Below are 25,191 nucleotides of genomic sequence, written 5' to 3'. Positions count from 1 at the left end.
GCCCGCCGCCACGCCCGGCTAATTTTTTGCATTTTTAGTAGAGACAGGGTTTCACCGCGGTCTCGATCTCCTGACCTCGTGATCCGCCCACCTCGGCCTCCCAAGGTGCTGGGATTACAAGCGTGAGCCACCGCGCCCGGCCTAATTTTTTGTATTTTTAGTAGAGGCAGGATTTCACTATGTCAGCCAGGCTGGTCTCGACTCTTGACCTCAGGTGATCCACCCACCTTGGCCTCCCAAAGTGTTGGGATTACAGGTGTGAGCCACCGCACCTGGCCCAGTTCTTGAACTTAATTGAAATTATCTGCTGCTTTTCCGAAAAAACACCAAATGGCGGATGACGCCGGTGCAGCGAGGGGGCCCGGAGGCCCTGGTGGCCCTGGGTTGGGGAACCGTGGTGGCTTCCGCGGAGGTTTCGGCAGTGGCATCCGGGGCCGGGGTCGCGGCCGTGGACGGGGCCGGGGCCGAGGCCGCGGAGCTCGCGGAGGCAAGGCTGAGGATAAGGAGTGGATGCCCGTCACCAAGTTGGGCCGCTTGGTCAAGGACATGAAGATCAAGTCCCTGGAGGAGATCTATCTCTTCTCCCTGCCCATTAAGGAATCAGAGATCATTGACTTTTTCCTGGGGGCCTCTCTCAAGGATGAGGTTTTGAAGATTATGCCAGTGCAGAAGCAGACCCGTGCCGGCCAGCGCACCAGGTTCAAGGCGTTTGTTGCTATCGGGGACTACAATGGCCACGTCGGTCTGGGTGTTAAGTGCTCCAAGGAGGTGGCCACCGCCATCCGTGGGGCCATCATCCTGGCCAAGCTCTCCATTGTCCCCGTGCGCAGAGGCTACTGGGGGAACAAGATCGGCAAGCCCCACACCGTCCCTTGCAAGGTGACAGGCCGCTGCGGCTCTGTGCTGGTGCGCCTCATCCCTGCACCCAGGGGCACTGGCATCGTCTCCGCACCTGTGCCTAAGAAGCTGCTCATGATGGCTGGTATCGATGACTGCTACACCTCAGCGCGAGGCTGCACTGCCACCCTGGGCAACTTCGCCAAGGCCACCTTTGATGCCATTTCTAAGACCTACAGCTACCTGACCCCCGACCTCTGGAAGGAGACTGTATTTACCAAGTCTCCCTATCAGGAATTCACTGACCACCTCGTCAAGACCCACACCAGAGTCTCCGTGCAGCGGACCCAGGCTCCAGCTGTGGCTACAACATAGGGTTTTTATACAAGAAAAATAAAGTGAATTAAGAGTGAAAAAAAAAAAAAAAACAAAAGAAATTATCTTAGTGTTTAACTGTTTAGGAGAATTGGTATTCCATTATCAGTCTATTACTGTGTTAAAGTGTAGTGTTTTGTTTTGTTTTTTAAGGAAATTGCTACTGAAATTTAATCAAATTCCTTTCAGTATCTGTTGATATGATACATAATTTTTCTTTCTAAATTTAATATATTGACTTATGTTGATAGATTCTCTGCTATTAAAACCAACTTTGGGCTGGGCATGGTGGCTCATGCTTGTAATCCCAGCACTTTGGGAGGCCAAGGTGGGCGAATCACCTGAGGTCAGGAGTTCGAGGCTAGCCTGGTGACATAGTGAAATCCCGTCTCTACTAATAATACAAAAATTAACCCGGCATGGTGGCGTGCACCTGTAGTCCCAGCTACTTGGGAGGCTGAGGCAGGAGAATCGCTTGAACGTGGGACAGAGATCACACCACTGCACTCCAGCCTGGGTGACAGGGTGACACTCCATCTCAAAAAAAAAGCAAAAAAAAAAAAAAAACCCCACACACAAATGAATAAATTTAAGTTTAATTTTAAAATTAAAATTTAAAAATTGTAAATGTTTTTCACAATATCTTATTTTATTAAAATAGAAATGGGGTGTTGCGGCTGGACACAGTGGCTCACGCCTGTAATCCTGGCACTTTAGGAGGCCAAGGCGGACGGATCACGAGGTCAGGAGATCGAGACCATCCTGGCTAACACGGTGAAACCCCGTCTCTACTAAAAATACAAAAAATTAGCCAGGCGTGGTGGTGGACGCCTGTAGTCCCAGCTACTCAGGAGGCTGAGGCAGGAGAATGGGGTGAACCCGGGAGGCAGAGCTTGCAGTGAGCCGAGATCGAGCCACTGTACTCCAGCCTGAGTGACAGAGCGAGACTCTGTCTCAAAAAAAAAAAAAGAAAAAGAAATGGGGTGTTGCTATGTTGCCCAGGCTGATCTGAAACTCCTGGCCTCAAGCTGTCCTCCTGCTTTAGCCTCCCAATGTGCTGTGTGCTGGGATTACAGGTTAGGATGCATACCAGGTTCCTTTCTTTTCTTTTTAATGATGAAAGCATTTAAGGCTGTTCAATCTCCTCAGAGTACGAATTTTAGATTTGGAGACCTCGTGTTCCTAAAATGAGAGGGAAATGTTTTTTTTCTTTCTTTTTTTTTCTTTTTTGAGATGCAGTCTTGCTCTGTTGCCCAGGCTGGACTGCAATGGTGCAATCTCGGCTCACTGCAACCGTCTGCCTCCTGGGTTCAAGCGATTCTCCTGCCTCAGCCTCCCGAGTAGCTGGGATTACAGGTGTGATCCACCGTGCCCGGCAGGAAATGTTTTCTAAATAAAAAAATAGAACATACTGATTTAAGGTTGTGAATTACAAGTTTAGATTGAAGCCATGAGGAAATTGGGGAGATTTGATTTCAGACCTCATTAGGATAAGGCCCGGGCTCTTTGAGTGGGAGGGTAGGCACCATGTCTGCCATAGGTTTCCAGGGCCTAGAACAGCTCCTGGCACAGGGTAAGGTACCACTGAGTACCTGCTTGACTGGATGGGACGGGAACTTGAACACGACCAGAGGGAAAGAAGCCACCACATAGGGCCAGAGAGGTTAGAGTATATAGTGTAGCAGAGCTGGCCTGAAGTCTCAGACTTTGTACTTCTTTTTTTGTGTTTTGAGATGGAGCTTCACCCTTGTCGCCCAGGCTGGAGTGCAATGGCAGGATCTCGGCTCACTGCAACTTCCACCTCCCGGGTTCAAGCAATTCTCCTGCTTCAGCCTCCCCAGTAGATGAGATTACAGGCGTGCACCACCATGCCCAGCTAATTTTGTATTTTAGTAGAGATGGGGTTTCATCATGTTGGTCAGGCTGGTCTCCAACTCCTGACCTCAGGTGATCTGCCGGCCTTGGCCTCCCCCAGTGTTGGGATTACAGGCGTGAGCCACCACGTCTGGTCGTAATTCTCAATCCAGCAATCTATCAGCTCACAAAGAAGGGTTTGGCAGAGTCAGAATGGATCTGAAGCAGCACAGCATAAATAAAAACAGAGCTAGGGACATAATCTAGGAAAAGGTCGGATTGAAAGGGTGGAGGACTGTTGTCAAAAAGGGAGGTTTTCGGCCGGGCGTGGTGGCTCACGCTTGTAATCCCAGCACTTTGGGAGGCTGAGGCGGGCGGATCACGAGGTCAGGAGATCGAGACCACAGTGAAGCCCCGTCTCTACTAAAAATACAAAAAAAAAAAAAAAAAAAAAAAAAAGAGGTTTTCGGTTTACTTGAGATCTGCAGAGTAGATCCAAGTGTCCTTGTCATAGGTGAACACGTGCACACACACAGATGGTAACTATGTGTGATGATGGATAAGCTAATTAATTTGACTGTGGTAATGGTTTCACAATATACCCCCATATCAAATCATCACATTGCATACCTTGAATGTATGCCATTTTGGGGGATCAATTATGCCCCAATAAAGCCTAAAAAACAAAAATAAACGAAAAAAGGAAGCTCATCAAGGTGACCTGTCTACAGAGGCAAGGACAGGGACCGAGCTTCAGGAGCTCTAGTTTGCCTGCTGGGTAGGGACAGATGTTTAAGTTAAAAGTCTCTGAAAGAGGTGGATCTGGATCTCGTGGGGAGAGTGTTTGGCCTTCCCTAGTAAGGAAGAGAAAAAAAAAGGTGGTCTTGAGGTCAGGAAGGCTGGTGACTTCATAGCTGTCTGGGATCCTTGGGGCAAGGCAAGGGGCTCCTGCTGGCACCTTCAGCCTGGTTGATGAGCTGAGAGGCTAGTGGCCCCAGAAGCCCTCCTGGACAGTAGCACCCTCTGGACCCTAGCACCTGTCTCCACCACCAGGGAGGAGGAAGGGCAAGCCATGTCTGACTGCCCCTCCAAGCACTGGCTCAGAGAGCAGTGGGTGATGGGGAAGAGGCTGCCTGCTCCCAGCCCCCCTCCCTGGGAGCCAGCAGCCCTGAGGAGCATGGGGAGGCGGTACTGAGCTCCTTAACCGGACTCTCCTCCCTATCCCAAGAAGCCCTTTGAAAGGTTTTCCTGGCAGAGTTTAAAGCTTCAATTCATTCAACCACCTGGCATGAGGCCCAGGATGAGGGGATGCTGGGAAGGCCCTAGCCCCACACCCCTACTCTTACCTTAGCTGCCCCCACTTTCCTGGGACCCTGGCTAGCAGGCCTCCCACTGGCCTCTCTCCATCCAGTAGCACTCACCCCCGTTCCCCTTGGGAACCCAGGTATCCTGCCACTTTCTAGTGGAGCAGATGGCCACCCTGGAGGCTCAGGCTTGCTAAATCAGACATTTAAATCCTGTAATCCTTGGTGAGAGGCTGCTGAGGGGGAAGCAGCCCAATCCTAGAAGCAGGGGAGGGAGAGAATCTTGTGCCAGCTGTGGCCGGAGGGGAGGAGGGACAGTTGGTTCCTGAGTTATGAATGGAGCCACCCCCCTCCCTTGTTGTCATGCAGCCCGCAGACTGACCCAGTCTCCAGCCTTTGTTCCCCTCCCGGAACCCGGGCACTGGGCCCCCCAGCCCACACTCGTTGCAGACTCAGGTGGCTGCTTCCCAGCACCTCCTCACTCACCCCTGCACCTGCTCACCCCAGTAGCCTGCAATGGCATTCACCCCTCAGACACACAGGTGGTAGCAAAGTTTTATTGTAAAATAAGAGATCGATATAAAAATGGGATATAAAAAGGGAGGAGGAGGGGAAGGGTGGGGTGAAAATGCAGATGTGCTTGCAGAACATAAAAGATGTTGACGCTTCCAGCTGGACATGGTGGCTCGCATGTGTAATCCCAGCACTCTGGGAGGCTGAGGCAGGCGGATCGCCTGAGCCCAGGAGTTTGAGACCAGCCTGGGCAACATTGTGAGAGCCCATCTCTACAAAACATGCAAAAACTGGCTGGCCATGGTGGCATGAACTTGTGGTCCCAGCTACTCCGGAGGCTGAGGCAGGACTGCTTGAGCCAGGGAGGCAAAGGCTGCAGTGAGCCAAGATCACGCCACTCCACTCCAGCCTGGGCAACAAAGCGAGACCCAGTCTCAAAGAAAGATAAAATGAAAAAAAAAAAAAAAAAAGAAATTGACCCTGAGCATAAAACAAGTCTGGTGGATCCAGATCATCACATACAAGAGATGAAATCCTCCAGGGTGTGGGATGGGGTGAGATTTCCTTTTAGGTACTAAGGTTCACCAGGAGGTTGTCAGACAGGGTTTGGCCAGGCCAGCAGAGACTTGGCAACTCCCTCTACCTAACCAGCTGCCCAACTGTAGAAACTACCAACCCACCGACCAACAGGGAGAGGAAACAAGCACCCTCAAGGGGGTCAAGTTCTAGACCCCATGTAATAAAAGGTGGTTTCAAGGCCAGACGTACATTATTTCATTAACCCTCACAACGCACTCTGTGAGGTAGGTGCAAATGCCAGCATTTCATAGAAAAGGGCCTTGAAGTTGAGAAAATTCAACAGTGAGGGACAGCTTCTCTGGTTAGTATGGTGAAGTGGGCCCCTACCTAGAATGTGGCTGATTGTAAACTAACCCTTACCTGCAAGAACACTTCTTACATCCCTCACAGTAAAAACCTTAAAATCTAAGCTGGTATGTCCTACTCCCCATCCTCCTCCCCACAACAAAACACCAGTGCAGGCCAACCTGTTCAGTCGAGCCCTGGGACAAAGCAAACGGAAGTCCTGGGTGCTTCTGACGCACACCTATTGCAAGCAAGGGTTCAAAGATCCAAAACCCAAAATGGCAGGGGAGGGAGAGATGGGGGTGGGAGGCTGTCAGTGGGGAACAAGAAGCGGAGAATGTCAGTCTGAGTCAGGCCCTTCTGTCTTGAACATAAGTTTTTTATGGCGGGAGGTAGACTGACCCTTCTTGGACTTCAGGTGGCTGTAGGAGACAGAAGCAGGGAGGAGAGATGACATCACATGAGTGAGAGGGTCTGTGCCCCGTTTCCCTGACCAATGCTTTGAAGGGCCTAAGGCTGGGACAACGGGAATTCAAATCAAGATGGTGGCCACACCCCATGCAAATATGTTTACTGAGCACCTCAGAGTATTAGTGTGTATTAGTCTCGTCATCTTCCATTACCCCATTTTACTTTATTTATTTATTTATTTTGAGACGGAGTTTCACTCGTTTCCCAGGCTGGAGTGCAATGGTGAGATCTCGGCTCACCACAACCTCTGCCTCCGGGGTTCAAGCGATTCTCCTGCCTCAGCCTCCCGGGTAGGTAGCTGGGATTAGAGGCATGCGCCACCACGCCCGACTAACTTTGTATTTTTAGTAGAGATGGGGTTTCTCCATGTTGGTCAGGCTGGGCTCAAACTCCTGACCTCAGGTGATCCATTGCCTTGGCCTCCCAGAGTGCTGGGATTTGTGAGCCACTGCGCCTGGCCCCCTTACCTCATTTTATATATAAGGAAACTGAGTCTGACGGGGGTCACCTAGGACCTGCCGATGCATGGCAGGGCTGAGTATATGACCTGAAACTCTGGCTCTACTCAATATTACACAATTATTAGGCCCCTCCTGAGACTCTCCAGCTCTGGGCTGGGAGTTGCCGAGAATGGCAAAGAAGTATCCACACTAGGCCGGGCGCGGTGGCTCACGCCTATAATCCCAGCACTTTGGAAGGCCAGGGCGGGTGGATCACGAGGTCAGGAGATCGAGACCACAGTGAAACCCCGTCTCTACTAAAAATACAAAAAATTAGCCGGGCGCGGTGGTGGGCGCCTGTAGTCCCAGCTACTCAGAGAGGCTGAGGCAGGAGAATGGCATGAACCCAGGAGGTGGAGCTTGCAGTGAGCCGAGATCGCGCCACTGCACTCCAGCCTGGGTGACAGAGCGAGACTCCATCTCAAAAAAAAAAAAAAAGAAGTATCCACACTCTTCCCTGGGTTTGGATGTTGTGTGGATACACTGAGGTAAGAATGTGGCATAGGATTACAACTGGAGGAAGACTAAAAAAATGTCTGTGCAGGCCTGGGACCCAATGAGATGGGGTCAGCTGCCTTTGACCACAAAGGCAGGATGAGAATGGAATCCTATGGCTTTCCAACCTAGGAAGGCAGGGGAGTAGGGCCAGGAAGGGGCTGAGGTCACTCACCTGGAGTGAGCCCTGCTCCCCCCTGGCTCCTTCCCAGCCTGGGCATCCTTGAGTTCCAAAGCCTCATTCAGCTCTCGGAACATCTCGAAGCGCTCACGCCCACGGATCTGCAGCAACAGAGGAGGGGGAGAAATAAGCATACACACAGTACCTGAGTTAAAAGATGGTTCAGCTTACAATTGTTTGACTTTATGATGGTACAAAAACAACACACATTTAGTAGAAACTGTACTTCAAGTACCTATACAGCTGACTTTTAAAAATATTTATTTATTTATTTATTTATTTATTTATTTATTTATTTTGAGATGGAGTCTTGCTCTGTTGCCCAGGCTGGAGTGCAATGGTGCAATCTTGGCTGATTGCAATCTCCACCTCTGGGGTTCAAGTGATTCTTGTGCCTCAGCCTCCCGAGTAGTTGGGCCTACAGGCATGTGCTACCACACCTGGCTAATTTTTGTGTTTTTAGTAGAGATGGGGCTTCACCATGTTAGCCAGGCTAGTTTCCAACTCCTGATGTCAGGTGATCCACCCACCTCCGCCTCCCAAAGTGCTGGGATTACAGGTGTAAGCCACTGTGCCCGGCCCTTTTTTAAATTTTAGAGATGATGTCTTGCTATGTTGTTCAGGCTGGACTCAAACTCTTGGGCTCAAGTGATCCTCCTGCCTTAGCCTCTCAAGTAACTGAGACTACAGGTGCATGCGACTGTGCCTCATTTCTTTTCTTTTTTTTTTTGAGATGGAGTCTCACTCTATCGCCCAGGCTGGAGTGCAGTGGCGCCATCTCGGCTTACTGCAACCTCCACCTCCCGGTTCAAGTGATTCTCCTGCCTCAGCCTCCCAAGTAGCTGGGATTACAGGCACCCGCCATCATGCCCAGTTAATTTTTGTATTTTAGTAGAGATGGGGTTTCACCATGTTGGCCAGGCTCTTGAACTCCTGACCTCAGGTGATCTGCCCGCCTCGGCCTCCTGAAGTGCTGGGATTACAGGCATGAGCCACTGCGCCTGGCCTTTTCTTTTTTTGAGTCTTGCTCTGCGCCCAGGCTGTGCCTGGCCCGACTGTGCCTCCTTTCATGCAACCATGCTGTTTCCCACTTTCAATAACAATATTCAATAAATCACATGAGATATACAACATTTTATTACTGTAAAATAGGCTTTGTGTTAGATGACTTTGCCCAACTGTAGGTTAACTTAAATGCTCTGAACACGTTTCAAGTAGGCTAGGGCTGAGTGTGGTATCTCATGCCTGTAATCCCAGTACTTGGGGAGGCTGAGGTGGAAGGATTGATTGAGCCCAGGGGTTTGATACCAGTATGGGCAACATAGCAAGACCTTGACTTCACAGAAAATAAAAAATTAGCCGGGTGTCATGGCATGTGCCTGTAGTCCTAGCTACTTGGGAGGGTGAAATCACTGGAGCCCAGGGAGGTCAAGGCTGCAGTGAGCTGAGATAGCGCCACTGCACTCTAGCCTGAATGACAGAGTGAGACTCTGTCTTTAAATAAACAAATAAATAAATAATAAAAATTAGCCGGGCGTGGTGGCTCACGCCTGTAATCCCAGCACTTTGGGAGGCTGAGGTGGGCGGATCACATGGTCAGAAGTTCGAGACCAGCCTGGCCAACCTGGTGAAACCCTGTCTCTACTAAAAATACAAAAATTAGCTGGGCGTGGTAGCAGGCGCTTGTAGTCCTAGCTACTCGGGAGGCTGAGGCAGGAGAATTTCTGGAACCCAGGAGGTGGAGGTTGCAGTGAGCCGAGATCGTGCCACTGCACTCCAGCCTGGGTGACAGAGTGAGACTCAGTCTCAAAAATAAATAAATAAATAAAATAAAAATAAATAAATAAAAATTAGCCAGGCATGATGGTGCGGGCCTGTAGTTCCAGTGACTTGGGAGGCCGAGCTGGGAGGATGGATGGAGCCTGGGAGGTGGAGGCTGCAGTGAGCTGTGACTGCACTACTGCACTCTATCCAGCCTGGGTGACAGAGCAAGACCTTGTCTCAAAAAAGTAGGCTAGAGAACAGCCTGGGCAACACAGTGAGACTCTATCTACAAAAAATTTTAAAAATTAGCTGGGTGTGGTGGTGTATGCCTGTGGTCCTAGCTACTGGGGAGGCAGAGATAGGGGGATTGCTTGAGCCCAGGAGCTCGAGGGTATAATGAGCTATGATCATATGACTGTTAATCCAGCCTGGGCAACAGAGCAAGATGCGGTCTCCATTAAAAATAAAATAAAAGTAGGCTAGGCAGGCCGGGTGCAGTGGCTCACGTCTGTAATCCCAGCACTTTGGGAGGCCAAGGTGGGCGGATCACAAGATCAGGAGTTTGAGACCAGCCTGGCCAACATAGTGAAACCTCATCTCTACTAAAAAAAAAAAAATACAAAGAATTAGCTGGGCGTGGGGGCGGGTGGCTGTAATCCCAGCTACTCAGTAGGCTGAGGCAGGAGAATCACTTGAACCCGGGAGGGGGAGATTGCAGTGAGCCAAGATCCCACCACTGCACTCCAGCCCAGGCGACAGAGTGAGACTCCGTCTCAAAAAAAAAAAAAAAAAAAAAAAAAGGCTAGGCTAAGCTATGATGTTCCTTAGATTAGGTGTATTAAATCCATTTTCAACTTACAATATTTTCAACTTACGACGAGTTTATCAGGAAGTAACACCATCGTAAGTCAAGTAGCATCTGTATCAGGCAAAGTCATAGAACCATTTTCATGTTCTCTTTAACAATTTTCTTTTTGAAAGCTGGTCTGGTCCTTTAAAATATATATTATGGTATAAGTTGGTATTCTGAAGTTAGTTAGGTACAACCAGGAGCCATTGTCTTTGAGGCATCACTGCCCCCTGATGGCAAATGCCCCAATTGCAGGTAAAACAGTCAAGAAGAAAATGGCATTTTGAGTGTTAGACTGGAAACTTTCCACTTGATAAGAGGTCCCAAGACTTAGTACCTGAAGGGTGAAATATTCTCCATCCAGTGGTTTCTTCTTTGGCTGGGGAGAGGAGCTGGTGTTGTTGGGCAGTGCTAGGAAAGAGGCAAGGAAAGGTGATAAAAGTGAATCTGAGGCATAACTGCACCCTTGGTCTCCTCCACCGCTTCTTGTCCTGCTTGCTTACCTCGCTTAGTGCTCCCAGGGGGCAGCTCGTGGTGAGGCTCCCCTTTCTTGTGGAAATTCTCTTCCTCTGTGCGCCGGTCTCTCCCAGGACAGGCACAAACGCGCACCTCAAAGCTGTTCCGTCCCAGTAGATTACCACTACTCAGGATAGGAAAAGAGAAGCAGGAGGCAGTAAGGAAATCAGATCCTACCTGTCCTGTTTAAAAAACCAGGCTCCATCTACTCCCAACCACCCTTGCCCTTTCTGGAGCCTAAGCTCCAGCTCCAGGTAGGTGGAGGAGAAGCCACAGGTAAGAGGTCCCAAAGCCAGAGAAAAGAAAACCGAGTGGGAGCAGTAAGGAGATTCCCCACTGGGGATGTGATGAGAGGCGGATGGGTAGTAGTATGGAAGAAATCAGTAAGAGGTGGGCCCAGGGGTCAGAGGCAAGCAGAGGCTGGGGTACAGCAGGCCAGTGTGCAGGGCGGCACGTGGCTCCTGACCTGGAGTCTTCCAGTGTGATGATGGTGAGGATGGGCCTCCGGTTCATGCCGCCCATGCAGGAACTGTTACACATGTAGTTGTAGTGGATAGTGGTACAGTCAGAGCCAACCTAGGAGAGAACATAGGCCCAAGATGAGGCCAGTGGGCCTTGGGGAGACCCGTGGCAAGCAGGGAAGGCTTTTTTTCCTTTTTTGAGACGGAGTTTCGCTCTGTCACCCAGGCTGGAGTGCAGCGGCGTGATCTCGGCTCACTGCAAGCTCCATCTCCCAGGTTCACGCCATTCTCCTTCCTCAGCCTCCCGAGTAGCTGGGACTACAGTTGCCTGCCACCACACCCGGCTAATTTTTTTTTGTATTTTTCAGTAGAGACGGGGTTTCACCGTGTTAGTCAGGATGGTCTCGATCTCCCAACCTCGTGATCTGCCTGCCTCGGCCTCCCAAAGTGCTGGGATTACAGGCGTGAGCCTCCGCGCCCAGCGAAGCAGGGGAGGCCCTTAGCCTCTGTAAGCTTCAGTTTTTTCAACTGTGCAATAGGTAAACCCATTTACTTTGCACATCTCATGGGGTTATGGGGAGGTCAAATAAGCAGCAGGAGAAAGCCCCCCTACTGCTCACCTGGAGGGCCACTGACAACTGCCCTTACCCCCCACTCCCAGGGACCCCAGTTGCAAACCAGACCTCAGGCGGCTCATAGGGCACCACCACACTATGTCGAAAAGTGTTTCTGTCATCCAAATACTCCACACGCAAATTGCCTTCCACTCGGATAAGATGCTGAGGAGGGGCCAGACCTAAGAGCAATCAGTGAGGAATCAGAGGCCTGGGGACCCTGGGCAACCAGCCCTGTCATCTCTCCAGCTCCAGCTGCTTACCATCGCTATCTGAGCAGCGCTCATGGTGGGGGCAGCGCCTCACGACTTCCGTCATGTGCTGTGACTGCTTGTAGATGGCCATGGCGCGGACACGGGTGCCCGGCGGGGGTGTGGAATCAACCCACAGCTGCACAGGGCAGGTCTTGGCCAGCTGGCAAAACATCTTGTTGAGGGCAGGGGAGTACTGTAGGAAGAGGAAGGAGACAGAGTTGAATGAAAGTCAGGGCACAAGTGAACAAATAAAGCAACCGGAAGAGGGCAGCAAAGAAACAAATATGCGTAAGCGCCTCCTGCAACCCACTAGCGAGCTAGAGAGAGTTGGCGTCTACACCTCAGGAGGTTTTCTCTTCTTTTTTTTTTTGAGATAGGGCCTTGCTCTGTCACTCAGGCTAGAGCGCAGTGGTGTGATCACAGCTCACTGCAGCCTCCATCTCCTGGGCTCAAGTGATCTTCCCACCCCAGGCTCCTGAGTGGCTGGGACTATAGGTGTGCACCACCATGCCTGGCTAATTTTTTTGTATTTTCTTGTAGAGACGAAGTTTCACCATGTTACCCAGGCTGGTCTTGAACTCGTGGGCTCAGGTGATCTGCCCGCCTTGGCCTCTTTGAGAGTACTGGGATTGCAGGCGTGAGCCACCATGCCTGGTCAGGAGGTTACTTTCAAAAGCCAAGGAATAAACGTGGGTGAAGAAAAAGAAAAGTTCTGCATCCCCAGATGCAGCATCTCAGAGAGATGCTGAGAGTGTGATGGGATGCATAAAAGCCCAAATTCAAGGGGGAATATTCAACTTTGGGACAGGGGTCAGCGAGCACACATTAAGTGGGTAAACTATAAAAAAACACTGACAGGAAGCCAAAGGGTGAAGAGGAATCCCAAAGTTCCAAACAGAAGAAATGCAGGGGGATATGGCCAGGCTTTGAAGTCTCACGGAAGCCAGCCCCTCAGGGCCACTGACCGTGCAAGTCACAGACTTGGCCGTTCCAGAATGCAAGAAGCCCAGACGGAAACCGTAGCTGCCCTGGTAGGTTTTCTGGGAAGGGACAGAGGATGACAGGGGCCAGGAGGGGGCTGGTGCAGGCGCCGCCAGTGTAGGAGCTGCTGGTGCGGGGGCCATGGGGGGAGCAGCCTCTGACATTCTGGGAGCTTCATGTGGACCTGGGTCTTCAGTGAACCATTGTGCAATATCTTCCGGGGACAGCATCAAATCATCCATCGCTTGGGACGGCAAGGGGGACTGTAGATGGGTGAAAAGAGCAGTCAGAGGACCAGGTGCTCAGCCCCCCAGCCCCCCAGCCCGCCAGGTCCCCAGCCCAACCCTTGTCCTTACCAGAACGTTGTTTTCAGGAAGTCTGAAAGACAAGAGCAGAAAGTCAGTCCCATGGATTTTTTGCTACCCACAGGCCTCAGCTAGGGGGCTGGGGGTGGGGTGGGGACGGTGGGCCTGCCCTTCCAATGGATCCACTCACAGTTTCCATAGGTCTGAAAATGTTTCCTGACTCAGAGGGGGCTCGACGCTAGGATCTGACGGCGGCTCCTCCATGGCAGTGATCCAGAAGGCAGTCTGGCTGCTGCAAGAGGAAAAGTGGTGATCCAGCATGAGACACTTCCAACCCTGGGTCACCTGGGCCTGCGGAGAAGGAACCCCCTCTCCCAACACCATGCCAGGGTCTGAGACAGCTGGGCTTCCCGCGGAGCAGGAAAAGAATGGCTGCTTCACATTCTCTCTTCCAATCTTTCACCACAACCCAAGCACTCCTGCCCCACCCCTCACCAGCCATGCACTTCTTTGAGGAAAAGATAATCAGAGAGGGACTTCCAACCTTCCCACCACTAAATCCCCAAGACTTCCTAAATGTGCACCCTATTCCCAACTCCCTTCCTATATATTTTTTTTCTTTTTTTGAGATGGAGTCTCGCTCTGTCACCTAGACTGGAGTGCAGTGGCATGATCTCAGCTCACTGCAACCTCTACCTTCCAGGTTCAAGCCATTCTCCTGCTTCAGTCTCCCGAGTAGCTGGGATTACAGGCGAGTGCCACCACATCCAGCTAATTTTTGTATTTTTAGTAGAGATGGGGCTTCGCCATGTTGGCCAGGCTGGTCTCAAACTCCTGACCTCAGGTGATCGGCCCGTCTCAGCCTCCTAAAGTGCCGGGATTACAGGTGTGAGCTACCGCGCCCTGCTCCCACCTCCTGTTAACAAGGATAGAGTCGTTCTCAGCCTGCAATCTCTGTATGGGGAAGGACACCCCCTCGGCCCCCACCCTTCCTCACCTGATACATGGCTCCGTTTCTTTGATTCCTTTCACTGCAAAGCTTCTGGAAGAACAACTGTCTCATCGCTCACCTGCCCATTCTCTTGGGACACTCCTCAGCCCTGCATTACAAACCCCTCAAGAATGGCCCTTCTCAGTTTCTTTAATCTCGGTCTCTTACCAACCACTCCCTCTTCCCCAAAAGCTCTAGCTACACTGGCTGCCCTTCTCTGCTAATCAACTGGTGGTTCCCTGGCCAGCCAGGAACACAGGGGTAGGCTCCTTCCCACGCAGACTTCAAGTCATCCTATTTTAATTCACATCACCTCATTTGCATTCTCATAGCACTTACATTGTCTGATACTTTTCCTTGTTTATTTCATCTGTTTCCTCTAATAGCATATACACTTCCTAAGGGCAGGGCAGTGATCTATCTTGTTGTCTTGCTGACCAAAGTATTAGATCACAATGTCTTGCACCTGCTTGGGCTCAATAAATGTGAATAACACACGAGCCTGTTATAGGAGAGGTCAAGGGAGAAAGAAAGAGCAAGGGGCAGCCCCTGTGTGGACCAGCATCTTGCACGAAGTTATGCAACTATCATCTCACCTTCTCCCAGACAAGCTTTCAAAGGCAAGGCTTTGCCATGTTCTTTTTTTTTTTTTTTTTTTGAGACGGAGTTTGGCTCTTTTTGCCCAGGCTGGAGTGCAGTGGTGCCATCTAGGCTCACTGCAACCTCTGCCTTCTGGTTTCAAGCAATTCTCCTGCCTCAGCCTCCCGAGTAGCTGGGATTACAGGCGCCTGCCACCATGCCTGGCTGATTTTTTGTATTTTTAGTAGAGAAAGGGTTTCACCATGTTGGCCAGGCTGGTGTGGAACTCCTGACCTTGTGATCCGCCTGCCTCGGCCTCCCAGTGCTGGGATTACAGGTGTGAGCCACTGCGCCTGGCCCGCCATGTTCTTTCTTTTCTTTTCTTTTTTGAGGCAGGGTCTTGCTTTGTTGCCCAGGCTAGGGTGCAGTGGTGCAATCGTGGCTCACTACAGACGGACTCCTGGGCTCAGTGATCCTCCTACCTCAGCCTCCCGAGTAGCTGGGACCACAGAGGCCTGCCTGGCTAATTTTTTAGTCTTTTTCTTTCTTTTTTTTTGGAGACAGAGTCTCGCTCTGTCGCCCAGGCTAGAGTGCAGTGGTGTGATCTCAACTCACTGCAACCTCCACCTCCTGGGTTCAAGCAATCCTCTTGCCTCAGCTTCCTGAGTAGCTGGGATTACAGGCGCCCACCAATTTTTAGGTGCCTGATTAATTTTTTTTTTTTTTTTGAGACGGAGTCTTGCTGTCGCCCAGGCTGGAGTGCAGTGGCGCAATCTCGGCTCACTGCAAGCTCCGCCTCCCGGGTTCACGCCATTCTCCTGCCTCAGCCTCTCTGAGTAGCTGGGACTACAGGCGCCCGCCACCACGCCCGGCTAATTTTTTGTATTTTTAGTAGAGACGGGGTTTCACCGTGGTCTCGATCTCCTGACCTCGTGATCCGCCCGCCTCGGCCTCCCAAAGTGCTGGGATTACAAGCGTGAGCCACCGCGCCCAGCCTACCTGACTAATTTTTTGTATTTTTAGTAGAGACGGGGTTTTGCCATGTTGGCCAGGCTGGTTTCGAACTCCCGACCTCAGGTAATCCTCCCGCCTCCGACTCCCAAAGTGCTGGGATTACAGGCGTGAGCCACTGTGCCCGGCCAATTTTTGAGTTTTTTGTAGAGGCAGGGTTTCACTATGTTGCCCAGGCAGGATGCTCTCTTTATGCCAAATTTGTCATATCAGATTTGCTAAGAAACATGCCTACTGTAATACTGTAAGTGTTCGTTACACTTTTCTGTTTTTTTTTTTTTTGAGACGAAGTTTCGCTCTCGTCCAGGCTGGAGTGCAATGGCGCGATCTCGGCTCACCGCAACCTCTGCCTCCCAGGTTCAAGCGATTCTCCTGCCTCCGTCTCCCTAGTAGCTCGGATTATAGGCATATGCCACCATGTCTGGCTAATTTTGTATTTTTAGTAGAGACAGGGTTTCTCCATATTGGTCAGGCTGGTCTTGAACTCCCAACCTCAGGTGATCCGCCCACCTCAGCCTCCCAAAGTGCTGGGATTACAGGCATGAGCCACTGTGCCCGGCCCACTTTTCTGTTTTTTGCACTGACAAAACATCCCCCTACCAAACAGCTCCTTTAATGGCAGGCTCTTTTGTTTTTTTCTTTATTTTATTTTATTTTATTTTGAGACGGAGTCTCAGCTCTTGTTGGCTAGGCTGGAGTGCAGTGGCACGATCTCCGCTTACTGCAACCTCTGCCTCCTGGATTCAAATGATTATCCTGCCTCAGCCTCCTGAGTAGCTGGGATTATAGGCACTATGCCTGGCTAATTTTGTATTTTTAGTAGAGACGGGGTTTCACCATGTTGGTCAGGCTGGTCTCGAACTCCCAACCTCAGATGATCTGCCCACCTCGGCCTCCTAAAGTGCTGGGATTACAGGCATGAGCCACCAAGCCTGGCCTAGTACCGTGTGTATTATGGGAAATGTAAAGAGTTGAGGAAAATGCTGGGCACACAATAAGAGCTCAACAAAGGTTAGCTGTTTCTGCAATTGTTCTATTTCACTTGTTCTATATTATTATTCTAGAGAGAACTGTGTGATTGTTAGTGCGGACCTGTGGTACTGCCCCCACCCCCACTCCATTAATGCAAGTACATCTCCTTCAGGGAACTATTCAGTCAACAGGCCAAGAGGTGCTGTCCTGGAATGGGGGGCCCAAAGTCTCAATCCCACTAGGAGGGACACAGCTCCACAGACAGGTCTCCCTGTTTTCATCTCTCAAATCTTCAGTAGCAACTAAAATCTCAGTGTTTTTCAGAGCAGGACCTTCCCAGGGGTACCAGCATCAGTGGGCCAGGATACAAATGTGCCAAGCTGAACTAGGCCTTCCAAATGGCCAGGGAGCCAAGAGAAATACAGGCACCCTTGGCTGGGTGGGAAGGCAATGAGCTCAACTGAGACCCCAAACAGGGGCAGGCCTGACCAGAATCTTAACAGTGGCTGCTGGTATCAGTCTTGAAGGCCTATATGCCCAGTGATTCCCTAAACAATATAGTACGACAAGTACTTACACACATAGTTGTATGTACGTTAGCATTCTCATTGTATGGGGGTAATGTAAGTAATCTAGAGATAATTTAAACTATATGGGAGGATATGTGCAAATACTATACCATCTTATATATGGGACTTAGACATCTGTGGGTTTGGTGTGTCAGGAGTCCCAGAACCAAGCCCCTACAGAGGGATAACTATATTGCCCTGTAACCTGCAACCCTGCTATATTTATTTATTTATTAGTTTTGGTAGCTTTTTATGGATTTTCCATTAGGACTTTTTTTCTTTTTTGAGACAGAGTTTCACTCTTTTTTTTTTTTTTTGAGACGGAATCTTGCTCTGTTGCCCGGCCTGGAGTACAATGGCATGATCTCGGCTCACTGCAACCTCCACCTCCCGGGTTCAAGCAATTCTTGTCTCAGCCTCCCAAGTAGCTGGGATTACAGGCGCCCACCACTACACCCAGCTAATTCTTGTATTTTTAGTAGAGACGGGGTTTCACCATGTTAGTCAGGCTGGTCTTGAACTCCTGACCTCAGGTGATCCACCTGCCTCGGCCTCCCAAAGTGCTGAGATTACAGGCATGAGCCACCACACCCTGCTGGAGTTTCACTCTTGTTGCCCAGGCTGGAGTGCAATAGCGCGTTCTCGGCTCACTGCAACCTCCGCCTCCCAGGTCCAAGCAATTCTCCTGCCTCAGCCTCCTGAGTAGCTGGGATTAGAGGTGCCCGTCACCACGCCTGGCTAATTTTTTGTATTTTTATTAGAGACGGGGTTTCACCATGTTGGCCAGGCTGGTCCCAGGGGAGCCACCTGCTTCAGCCTCCTAAAGTGCTAGGATTACAGGCATGAGCCACCACGCCCAGCCCCATTTATGTATAGAATCATACTGGCTGTGAATATAAGTTTTATTTCTCCCTTTCTAATTGTTATTTCTTTTTTCTTTCCTTTTGTTTTTGAGATGGAGTTTTGCTCTTGTCGCCCAGGCTGGAGTGCAATGGGACAATCTCGGCTCACTGCAACCTCTGCCTCCTGGGTTCAAGTGATTCTCCTGCCTCTGCCTCCCGAGTAGCTGGGACTACAAGCATGCACCACTACGCCTGGCTAATTTTTTTTTTTTTGAGACGGAGTTTTTGCTTTTGTCACCCAGGTTGGAGTGCAATGGCACAATCTCGGCTCACTACAACCTCCGCCTCCCAGGTTCAAGAGATTCTCCTGCCTCAGCCTCCCAAGTAGCTGAGATGGCACGTGCCACCATGCCAACTAATTTTTGTATTTTTAGTAGAGATCGGGTTTCACCATGTTGGCCAGGCTGGTCTTGAACTCCTGACCTCAGGTGATCCACCCACCTCGGCCTCCCAAAGTGCTGGGATTACAGGCATGAGCCACTGTACCCGGCCAACGCCTGGCTAATTTTTTAATATTTTAATAGAGATGAGGTTTCACCATTTTTGTCAGGCTGGTCTCTAACTCCAGACCTCAGGTGATCTGCCCACCTCGGCCTCCCAAAGTGCTGGGATTGTAGGCGTGAGCCATCGGGCCACTAATCATTATTTCTTTTTCTTTTTTTTTTTTTTTTGAGACAGAGTCTTGCTCTGTCGCCCAGGCTGGAGTGCAGTGGCTCGATCTCAGCTCACTGCAAGCTCCGCCCCCTAAGTTCATGCCATTCTCCTGCCTCAGCCTCCCGAGTAGCTGAGATTACAGGCGCCCGCCACTACACCCGGCTAATTTTTTGTATATTTAGTAGAGACGGGGTTTCACCGTGTTAGCCAGGATGGTCTCGATCTCCTGACCTCGTGATCCACCCGCCTCAGCTTCCCAAAGTGCTGGGATTACAGGCCTGAGCCACCGTGCCCGGCCCTCATTATTTCTTTTTTCTTGCCTGTTTAAAACCTCCAGTATGATATTAACGTTGTGAGGGTCAAATCCTTTTCTAGTTCCTGATCTTAGAGGAAAAAGCATTGAGTTTTCTTTTTCTTTTTTTTTTTTTTTTTGAGACGGAGTCTCACTCTGTCGCCCAGGCTGGAGTGCAGTGGCACGATCTAGGCTCACTGCAAGCTCCGTCTCCCGGGTTCACGCCATTCTCTCGCCTCAGCCTCCCAGGTAGCTGGGACTACAGGTGCCCGCCACCACGCCCAGCTAATTTTTTGTTTTTGTATTTTTAGTAGAGACGGGGTTTCAGCATGTTAGTCAGGACAGTCTCGATCTCCTGACCTCATGATCCGCCTGCCTCGGCCTCCCAAAGTGCTGGGATTACAGGCGTGAGCCACCGCGCCCGGCAGCATTGAGTTTTCTACCATTATGTATGCTGCTAGTGGAACTCTGACCGTGGATGCCCTGTTATCAAACTAGGCAAATTTCCTTTCCCTAGTTTGCTAGGAGGTTGGTTTGTTTGTAATCATGCGTATGTGTTGAATATCCTTAACTACTTTTGCTACATCTGTTGAAATGATCATAGGGTTTTTATGTTTCCATTTGTTAATGTGGTGAATTATACAGACTGATTTTTTTTTCCCCCAGTAAAGACCAGTCTGACTATGTTGCCCAGGCTGGTCTCGAAATCCTGGGCTCAAGAGATCTTCCTGCCTCAGCCTCCTAAAGTGTTGGGATTACAGGCCTGAGCTACTGCACCAGGCCAATTTTTGAATGTTAAATCAGCTACAATCATGAGATAAACATTATTTGGTTAGAATGTATTTATCCTTTTTCTTTTTCTTTTTTTGAGATGGAGTCTCACTCTGTTGCCCAAGCTGCAGTGCAACGGCGTGATCCCAGCTCAATGCAACTTCTGCCTCCTGGGTTCAAGCGATTCTCCTGCCTCAGACTCCCAAGTAGCTGGGATTTCAGGTGCCCACCACCATCCCCAGCTAATTTTTTTTTTTTTTGAGATGAAGTCTTGCTCTGTCGCCCAGGCTGGAGTGCAGTGGCACGATCTTGACTCACTGCAACCTCTGCCTCCCGGTTTCAAGCAATTCTGCCTCAGCCTCCTGAGTAGCTGGGATTACAGGCAGGCACCACCACACCGGCTAATTTTTGTATTTTTAGTAGAGATGGGGTTTCACCACATTGGTCAGGCTGGTCTTGAACTCCTGACCTCGTGATCTGCCCACCTCGGCCTCCCAAAGGGCTGGGATTACAGGCGTGAGCCACCGCGCCCAGCCTAATTTTTGTATTTTTATTAGAAACGGGGTTTCACCATGTTGGTCAGGCTGGTCTCAAACTCCTGATCTCAAGTGATCTGCCTGCCTCGGCCTCCCAAAGTGCTGGGATTACAGGCATGAGCCACCGCACCTGGCCTATTTATCCTTTTTTCTATATTACCAGGTTTGGTTTGCTAAAATTTGTTAGCTTTTGCATGTGTATGCTAACAGGAATATTGTTCTAAATTTTCTTTTCTTGCAATGTCCTTGTTTGGTTTTGGTACCAGGATTATGCTGGCTTTAAAAACAAGTTGGGAAATGTTCCTCTATTTTTTCTTTCTTTCTTTTTTTTCTGAGACAGGGTCTCACTCTGTTGCCCAGGCTGGAGTGCGGTGGCGCAATCTTGGCTCACTGCAACCTCCGCTTCCCAGGTTCAAGGGATTCTTGTGCCTCAGCCTCTTGAGTAACTGGGATTACAGGTATATGCCACCACACCAGCTAATTTTTGTATTTTTAGTAGAGATGGGGTTTCGTCGTGTTGGCCAGGCTGGTCTCGAACTCCTGACCTCAAGTGATCCCCCTCCTCGGCGTACCAAAGTGCTGGGATTACAGGTATGAGCCACCGCGCCCAGTCTGTTCCTCTATTTGCTGAAGAGTTTGTGGGAGATGGGTACTGTTTCTTCCTCAAACGTTTGAAGAGAGCAAAGAAGAGGAGATAAATAGAAAATAGCACTAAGAGGTCAGGCATGGTGGCTCACACCTGTAATCCCAGCACTTTGGGAGGCCGAGATGGGATGAAAGTTTGAGGCCAGCAGTTTGAGACCAGCCTGGGCAACATAGTGAGATCCTGTCAATACAAAAAAATAAAATAGCTAGATGTGGTAGAGTAACCCAGCTACTCGTGAGGCTGAGGCTAGAGGACTGCTTGAACCCAGGGGTTCGAGGCTGCAGTGAGCCTTGAATGTGCCATTGTACTCTACCCAGGCAACAGTGTGAGTCCCTGTCTCAAAAATTAAAAAAAAAAAAAAAAAAAAAGAAAATAGCACTAAAATGGTAGCCCTATACTCCAACTGTACAATAATTAAAATTAAAAGCATTCAGTAGAGAAAGGAAGCCTATTTCAACAAGTGGAGACAGAATAACTGGATTTCCATACAGGAAAGGTACCAGAGACTGACTCCTACACCTAACACCATAAACAATTAATTTTAAGAATTAATGAATGGCTCAAGGACCTTACTGTAAAACTTACAACCATAAAGGTCCTAAAAGAAAATATAAGATAATATCTTCATGACCCTGGGGTTAAAAAAAAAAAAAAGATGTCCTAAACAGGACAAGGCAAATACTGAACATAAAAAAGATAAATCCACTCCTCTTAAGATACTGTAAACTCTGTATAGCAAACAAATAGGCAAGCAACAGATCAGAAGAAAACATTCACAACACATGGATCTGATAAAGGACTTGTATCCAGAATGTATAAAGCAGTCCCACAACTGAACAATAAAAACAAAAGACCAAAATAACAGGCAAAAGACTCGAAGAGCTACTTTACAAACAAAATACGAATGGCCAATAGGCACGTGAAAAAATGCTGAACATCCTTAGTCAACAGAGAACTGTAAATTACAACCACAAGGATATACCACATTAGAAAGACTGACAATACCTAATGTCCGGAAGGCTGTGGTACAACCATAGTAACTCCCATACCTTGCTAGTTGGTGTGTAAAATGGTACAACCGCTATGGAAAACTCAGAGCTTCTGATAAAGTTCAAAATACATCTACTTTTTACTTCCAAACTCGCAATTCCCCTCCTAAGTATTTCTCCAAGAAACACGAAAACATATGATCACAAAAAGAATTGTACAAGAATGTTTATAGCAGCTTTATTTCATAACCCCAAATGGGAAACAACTCAAAAGGCCATCAGAAGAACGGATATACAATCGATGGACTATACTAAATGAAAAGGAGCAAAATACTGATATATACAACATGAACGAATGTCAGACAGTACATTGAAGGACAGAAGCCCCACAAAAATGAGCACACAATGTATGATTCCCCCCGCTTTTTTTTTGAGACGGAGTTTCGTTCTTGTCGCCCAGGCTGGAGTGTAGTGGCACGATCTTGGCTCACTGCAACCTCTGCCTCCCGGGTTCAAGCGATTCTCCTGCCTCAGCCTCCCGAATAGCTGGGATTACAGGCACCCACCACGCCCAGCTAATTTTTGTATTTTTTAGTAGAGACGGGGATTCACCATGTTGGCCAGGCTGGTCTGGAACTCCTATCCTCAAGTAATCCGCCCGCCTCGGCCTCCCCAAGTGCAGGCGTGAGTCACAGCGCCCAGCCTGATTCCATTTTATATGAAGTTCTCCAACAGGCAAAATGGTTATGGAGATCAAAATAAACGTGGGGTCGGGAATCGACTGGGAAGAGGCGTGACGAAACGTTTCTGGGACGATGAAAAGGGTCTGTGACTTGGTAGGCATCACGGAGAGGTTAGGGGCCAAAACTCATCTTCCTGTGCACTTGGTGTGTGCACTGGCGCTGTGTGTAAATGCGCCTCGACTTAGGAAAAAGATGACGTAAGTACGGCACAAAGTGCCCGGTACGCGGCAGGTGCATGGGAAGAAACTGCGGAATGAAACAACAGCGAGCTAAGAGATGGGGAAGCGGGAGAAATGAATTCGAGTTCCGCCTCCTACCGGGAAGAACCGGCTCGCGCCGGAGGGCTGCACGGAGGATCACACGGACGCCTGCGGGCCCGCCCCTTCCGCTTCACGACGTTCAGCCTGCGTCTGGAACTGGAATGGCCTAGCCCAAAGCCAGATAACAGGTAGATTGTTTTTCCGACAAATTATCAAACGACCCATCATTGCACTCTTTCAAAATTTGATTCTCAGACGTACCCATTCTTTTTTTTTTTTCCTCTGGGAAGATGAGATTTACTCATTCTTGAAAATACCCCCGGGCTTGCCTTCTGCACACTTCTTTCCCTCCCTGTCTCACGCCATGGTAGCGTCCGCCTAGGTTGCAGGCGACCCACGGGGTGGGGCACACCATTCAAAGAAGGGGAGGGATCGAGGTTTGCATCAAAACAAATACCCCTGCCTTTGCAAAGGCCGTAACTAAGTAATCCAGAAAAAAAAAATGCGGGCGGAGAATAGCAGCCTCCCTCTGCCAAGTAAGAGGAACCGGCCTAAAGGACATTTTTTCTCTCTCTCCTCCCCTCTCATCGGGTGAATAGTGAGCTGCTCCGGCAAAAAGAAACCGGAAATGCTGCTGCAAGAGGCAGAAATGTAAATGTGGAGCCAAACAATAACAGGGCTGCCGGGCCTCTCAGATTGAGACGGTCCTCCTCGGCCTGGCGGGCAAATCTCTGGTTTAGCACTTCTCACTTCCACGACTGACAGCCTTCAGTTGGATTTTCTCCATCTAGCGGAGCCGGGGGCTGGCTGGAAAGATCGCTCCAGGAAGGACAAAGGTCCGGAAGTTGTGGGACCTTAGCAGCTTGAGCTCCCCGGATCACCCCCAAATGATCATTTCGGAATGGAGCCCGAGGTTTCACTAGGATGCCATGGGCTCTAAAATATACAGCTATGAGTTCTCAATGTTTCGAGATCCAAAAGTCTCAGACCTCAATGCTTTGTGCATCTTTTATTTCAGGGATTCCCTACGCCCAGCACCGGATGGATGTGCAAAGAAGTACCCTTTAGGCCGGCTCAAGGTTCCCCAGAGCTCCACTCCTCTGCCTAGGCGTTCAACTTTGAGTTCGGATGGTCCTAACATCCCCATCATCTACACCCAGATCTCCCAACAATGCAACTCCTATGTTGATCTCTCTAGCCAAGCTTCCATCCCACTCACCCCCAAACTCGCTAAGTCCCCACTGCCCCACCCCCAGCCCCAGCGATTCTCCCGAGCTGAAAATACACGGAGCCGAGAGCCCGTGACTCAGAGAGGACTCATCAAGTTTAGTCAGGAGCTTACCCAATCCTCAGGGAAGCGTGTCACCGTCGTGGAAAGCACGCTCCCAGCCCGGACGCAAAGTGTCCCCGGAGCCCAGCAGCTACCTGCTCTCCGGACGGTGGCTCTAGACTTTTGAGAAGCTCAAAACTTTTAGCGCGCCAGTCCGAGCACATGGGAGGGGAAAACCCCAATCCCATCAACCCCTGCGAGGCTCCTGGCACAAAGCTGGACAGTCGCCATGACAAGTAAGGGCAAGTAATCCGCCTGCCGGAGGAAGCAAAGGAAATGGAGTTGGGGAGGAGGGTGCAGAGAGAGTCAGGATTCTCGCCGAACCGGTGCCGTAGACACTAACATTTTGGGGTGGAAAATTCTACAAGCCAGAGCTGTGAGGGCAGAATTGGTGGAAACCATTTTGGAGGAATCCTGCACTGTGTCAAATATGAAGGGTGGAAGGAAGAAAGCTTTTGCGTTTGCTCTCAGCTGGATCCTTTCTTCTCATCAGTTAAAATGTCATTTTTAGGAAGGCTTTCCTTAATATCTCACCCTAACGTTTTCTCCCAGATACTTTATATCACACCATGTTATTTAATCTCCTTCACAACCCTTATCACTGAAAAGATTTATTTGTTCATTGCTTTCGGTACACGGAAACGTAAGCCTTATGAGGATATAGAATTTTTCTACTATCTTATTCATTGTTGTATTCCTCAGTGCGTATATTAGTGCTGGGTAGGAAGTAAGAGCTCGGTAATAAATATTTTTTGAATGGAGACAGGTCTGAAGCCTGGAGAATAAGATGCAAAAGAGGTGCAAGAC

At 49.7% G+C, this 25,191-nt stretch overlaps 2 protein-coding genes across 6 annotated transcripts; one reads left to right on the top strand and one right to left on the bottom strand.

Annotated features, from left to right (window-relative positions):
* The first annotated feature begins 307 nt into the window (after positions 1-307).
* LOC134735169 (small ribosomal subunit protein uS5-like) lies at positions 308-1,268 on the top strand. The gene has a single exon (XM_063628353.1). It carries the CDS (start codon positions 331-333, stop codon positions 1,210-1,212), a length of 882 nt encoding a protein of 293 aa, XP_063484423.1. The 5' UTR covers positions 308-330; the 3' UTR covers positions 1,213-1,268.
* Positions 1,269-4,913: 3,645 nt separating this feature from the next.
* Positions 4,914-24,656, bottom strand: TP53 (tumor protein p53). 5 transcript variants are annotated; one of them, XM_055256597.2, is made up of 12 exons: positions 24,397-24,554; positions 13,330-13,431; positions 13,191-13,212; positions 13,019-13,097; positions 12,819-12,958; positions 11,863-12,046; positions 11,669-11,781; positions 10,991-11,100; positions 10,512-10,648; positions 10,346-10,419; positions 7,389-7,495; positions 4,914-6,169 (listed from the first exon to the last, which is right to left on the bottom strand). In XM_055256597.2, exons 2-12 carry the CDS (start codon positions 13,401-13,403, stop codon positions 6,088-6,090), a joined length of 1,122 nt encoding a protein of 373 aa, XP_055112572.1. In that variant the 5' UTR covers positions 13,404-13,431; positions 24,397-24,554; the 3' UTR covers positions 4,914-6,087. The 5 variants fall into 5 exon arrangements, with proteins under 5 accessions (XP_055112572.1, XP_055112571.1, XP_063485597.1 ...); XM_055256596.2 differs by having other exon boundaries at positions 12,819-13,097; positions 24,397-24,656; XM_063629527.1 differs by lacking the exon at positions 7,389-7,495 and having other exon boundaries at positions 12,819-13,097; positions 24,397-24,565.
* Positions 24,657-25,191: the final 535 nt, after the last annotated feature.

This window comes from Symphalangus syndactylus, chromosome 20 (genome assembly GCF_028878055.3).
Source record: "Symphalangus syndactylus isolate Jambi chromosome 20, NHGRI_mSymSyn1-v2.1_pri, whole genome shotgun sequence".
NCBI lineage: Eukaryota > Metazoa > Chordata > Mammalia > Primates > Hylobatidae > Symphalangus > Symphalangus syndactylus.
Note: the sequence above shows the minus strand (reverse complement) of the source record. Positions and strands in the feature narration are given on the sequence as shown.

Bases quoted from the DNA above. Each gene is read 5' to 3' on its own strand.
- LOC134735169 (XM_063628353.1), top strand. From the start codon at position 331: ATGGCGGATGACGCCGGTGCAGCGAGGGGGCCCGGAGGCCCTGGTGGC.
- TP53 (XM_055256596.2), bottom strand. From the start codon at position 13,403: ATGGAGGAGCCGCCGTCAGATCCTAGCGTCGAGCCCCCTCTGAGTCAG. The intron at 10,420-10,511 runs GTAAGCAAGCAG...CCTCTTTCCTAG, and splicing joins CCCTGGGAGCACTAAGCGAG to CACTGCCCAACAACACCAGC. The intron at 6,170-7,388 runs GTGAGTGACCTC...TGTCTCCTACAG, and splicing joins GGGAGCAGGGCTCACTCCAG to CCACCTGAAGTCCAAGAAGG.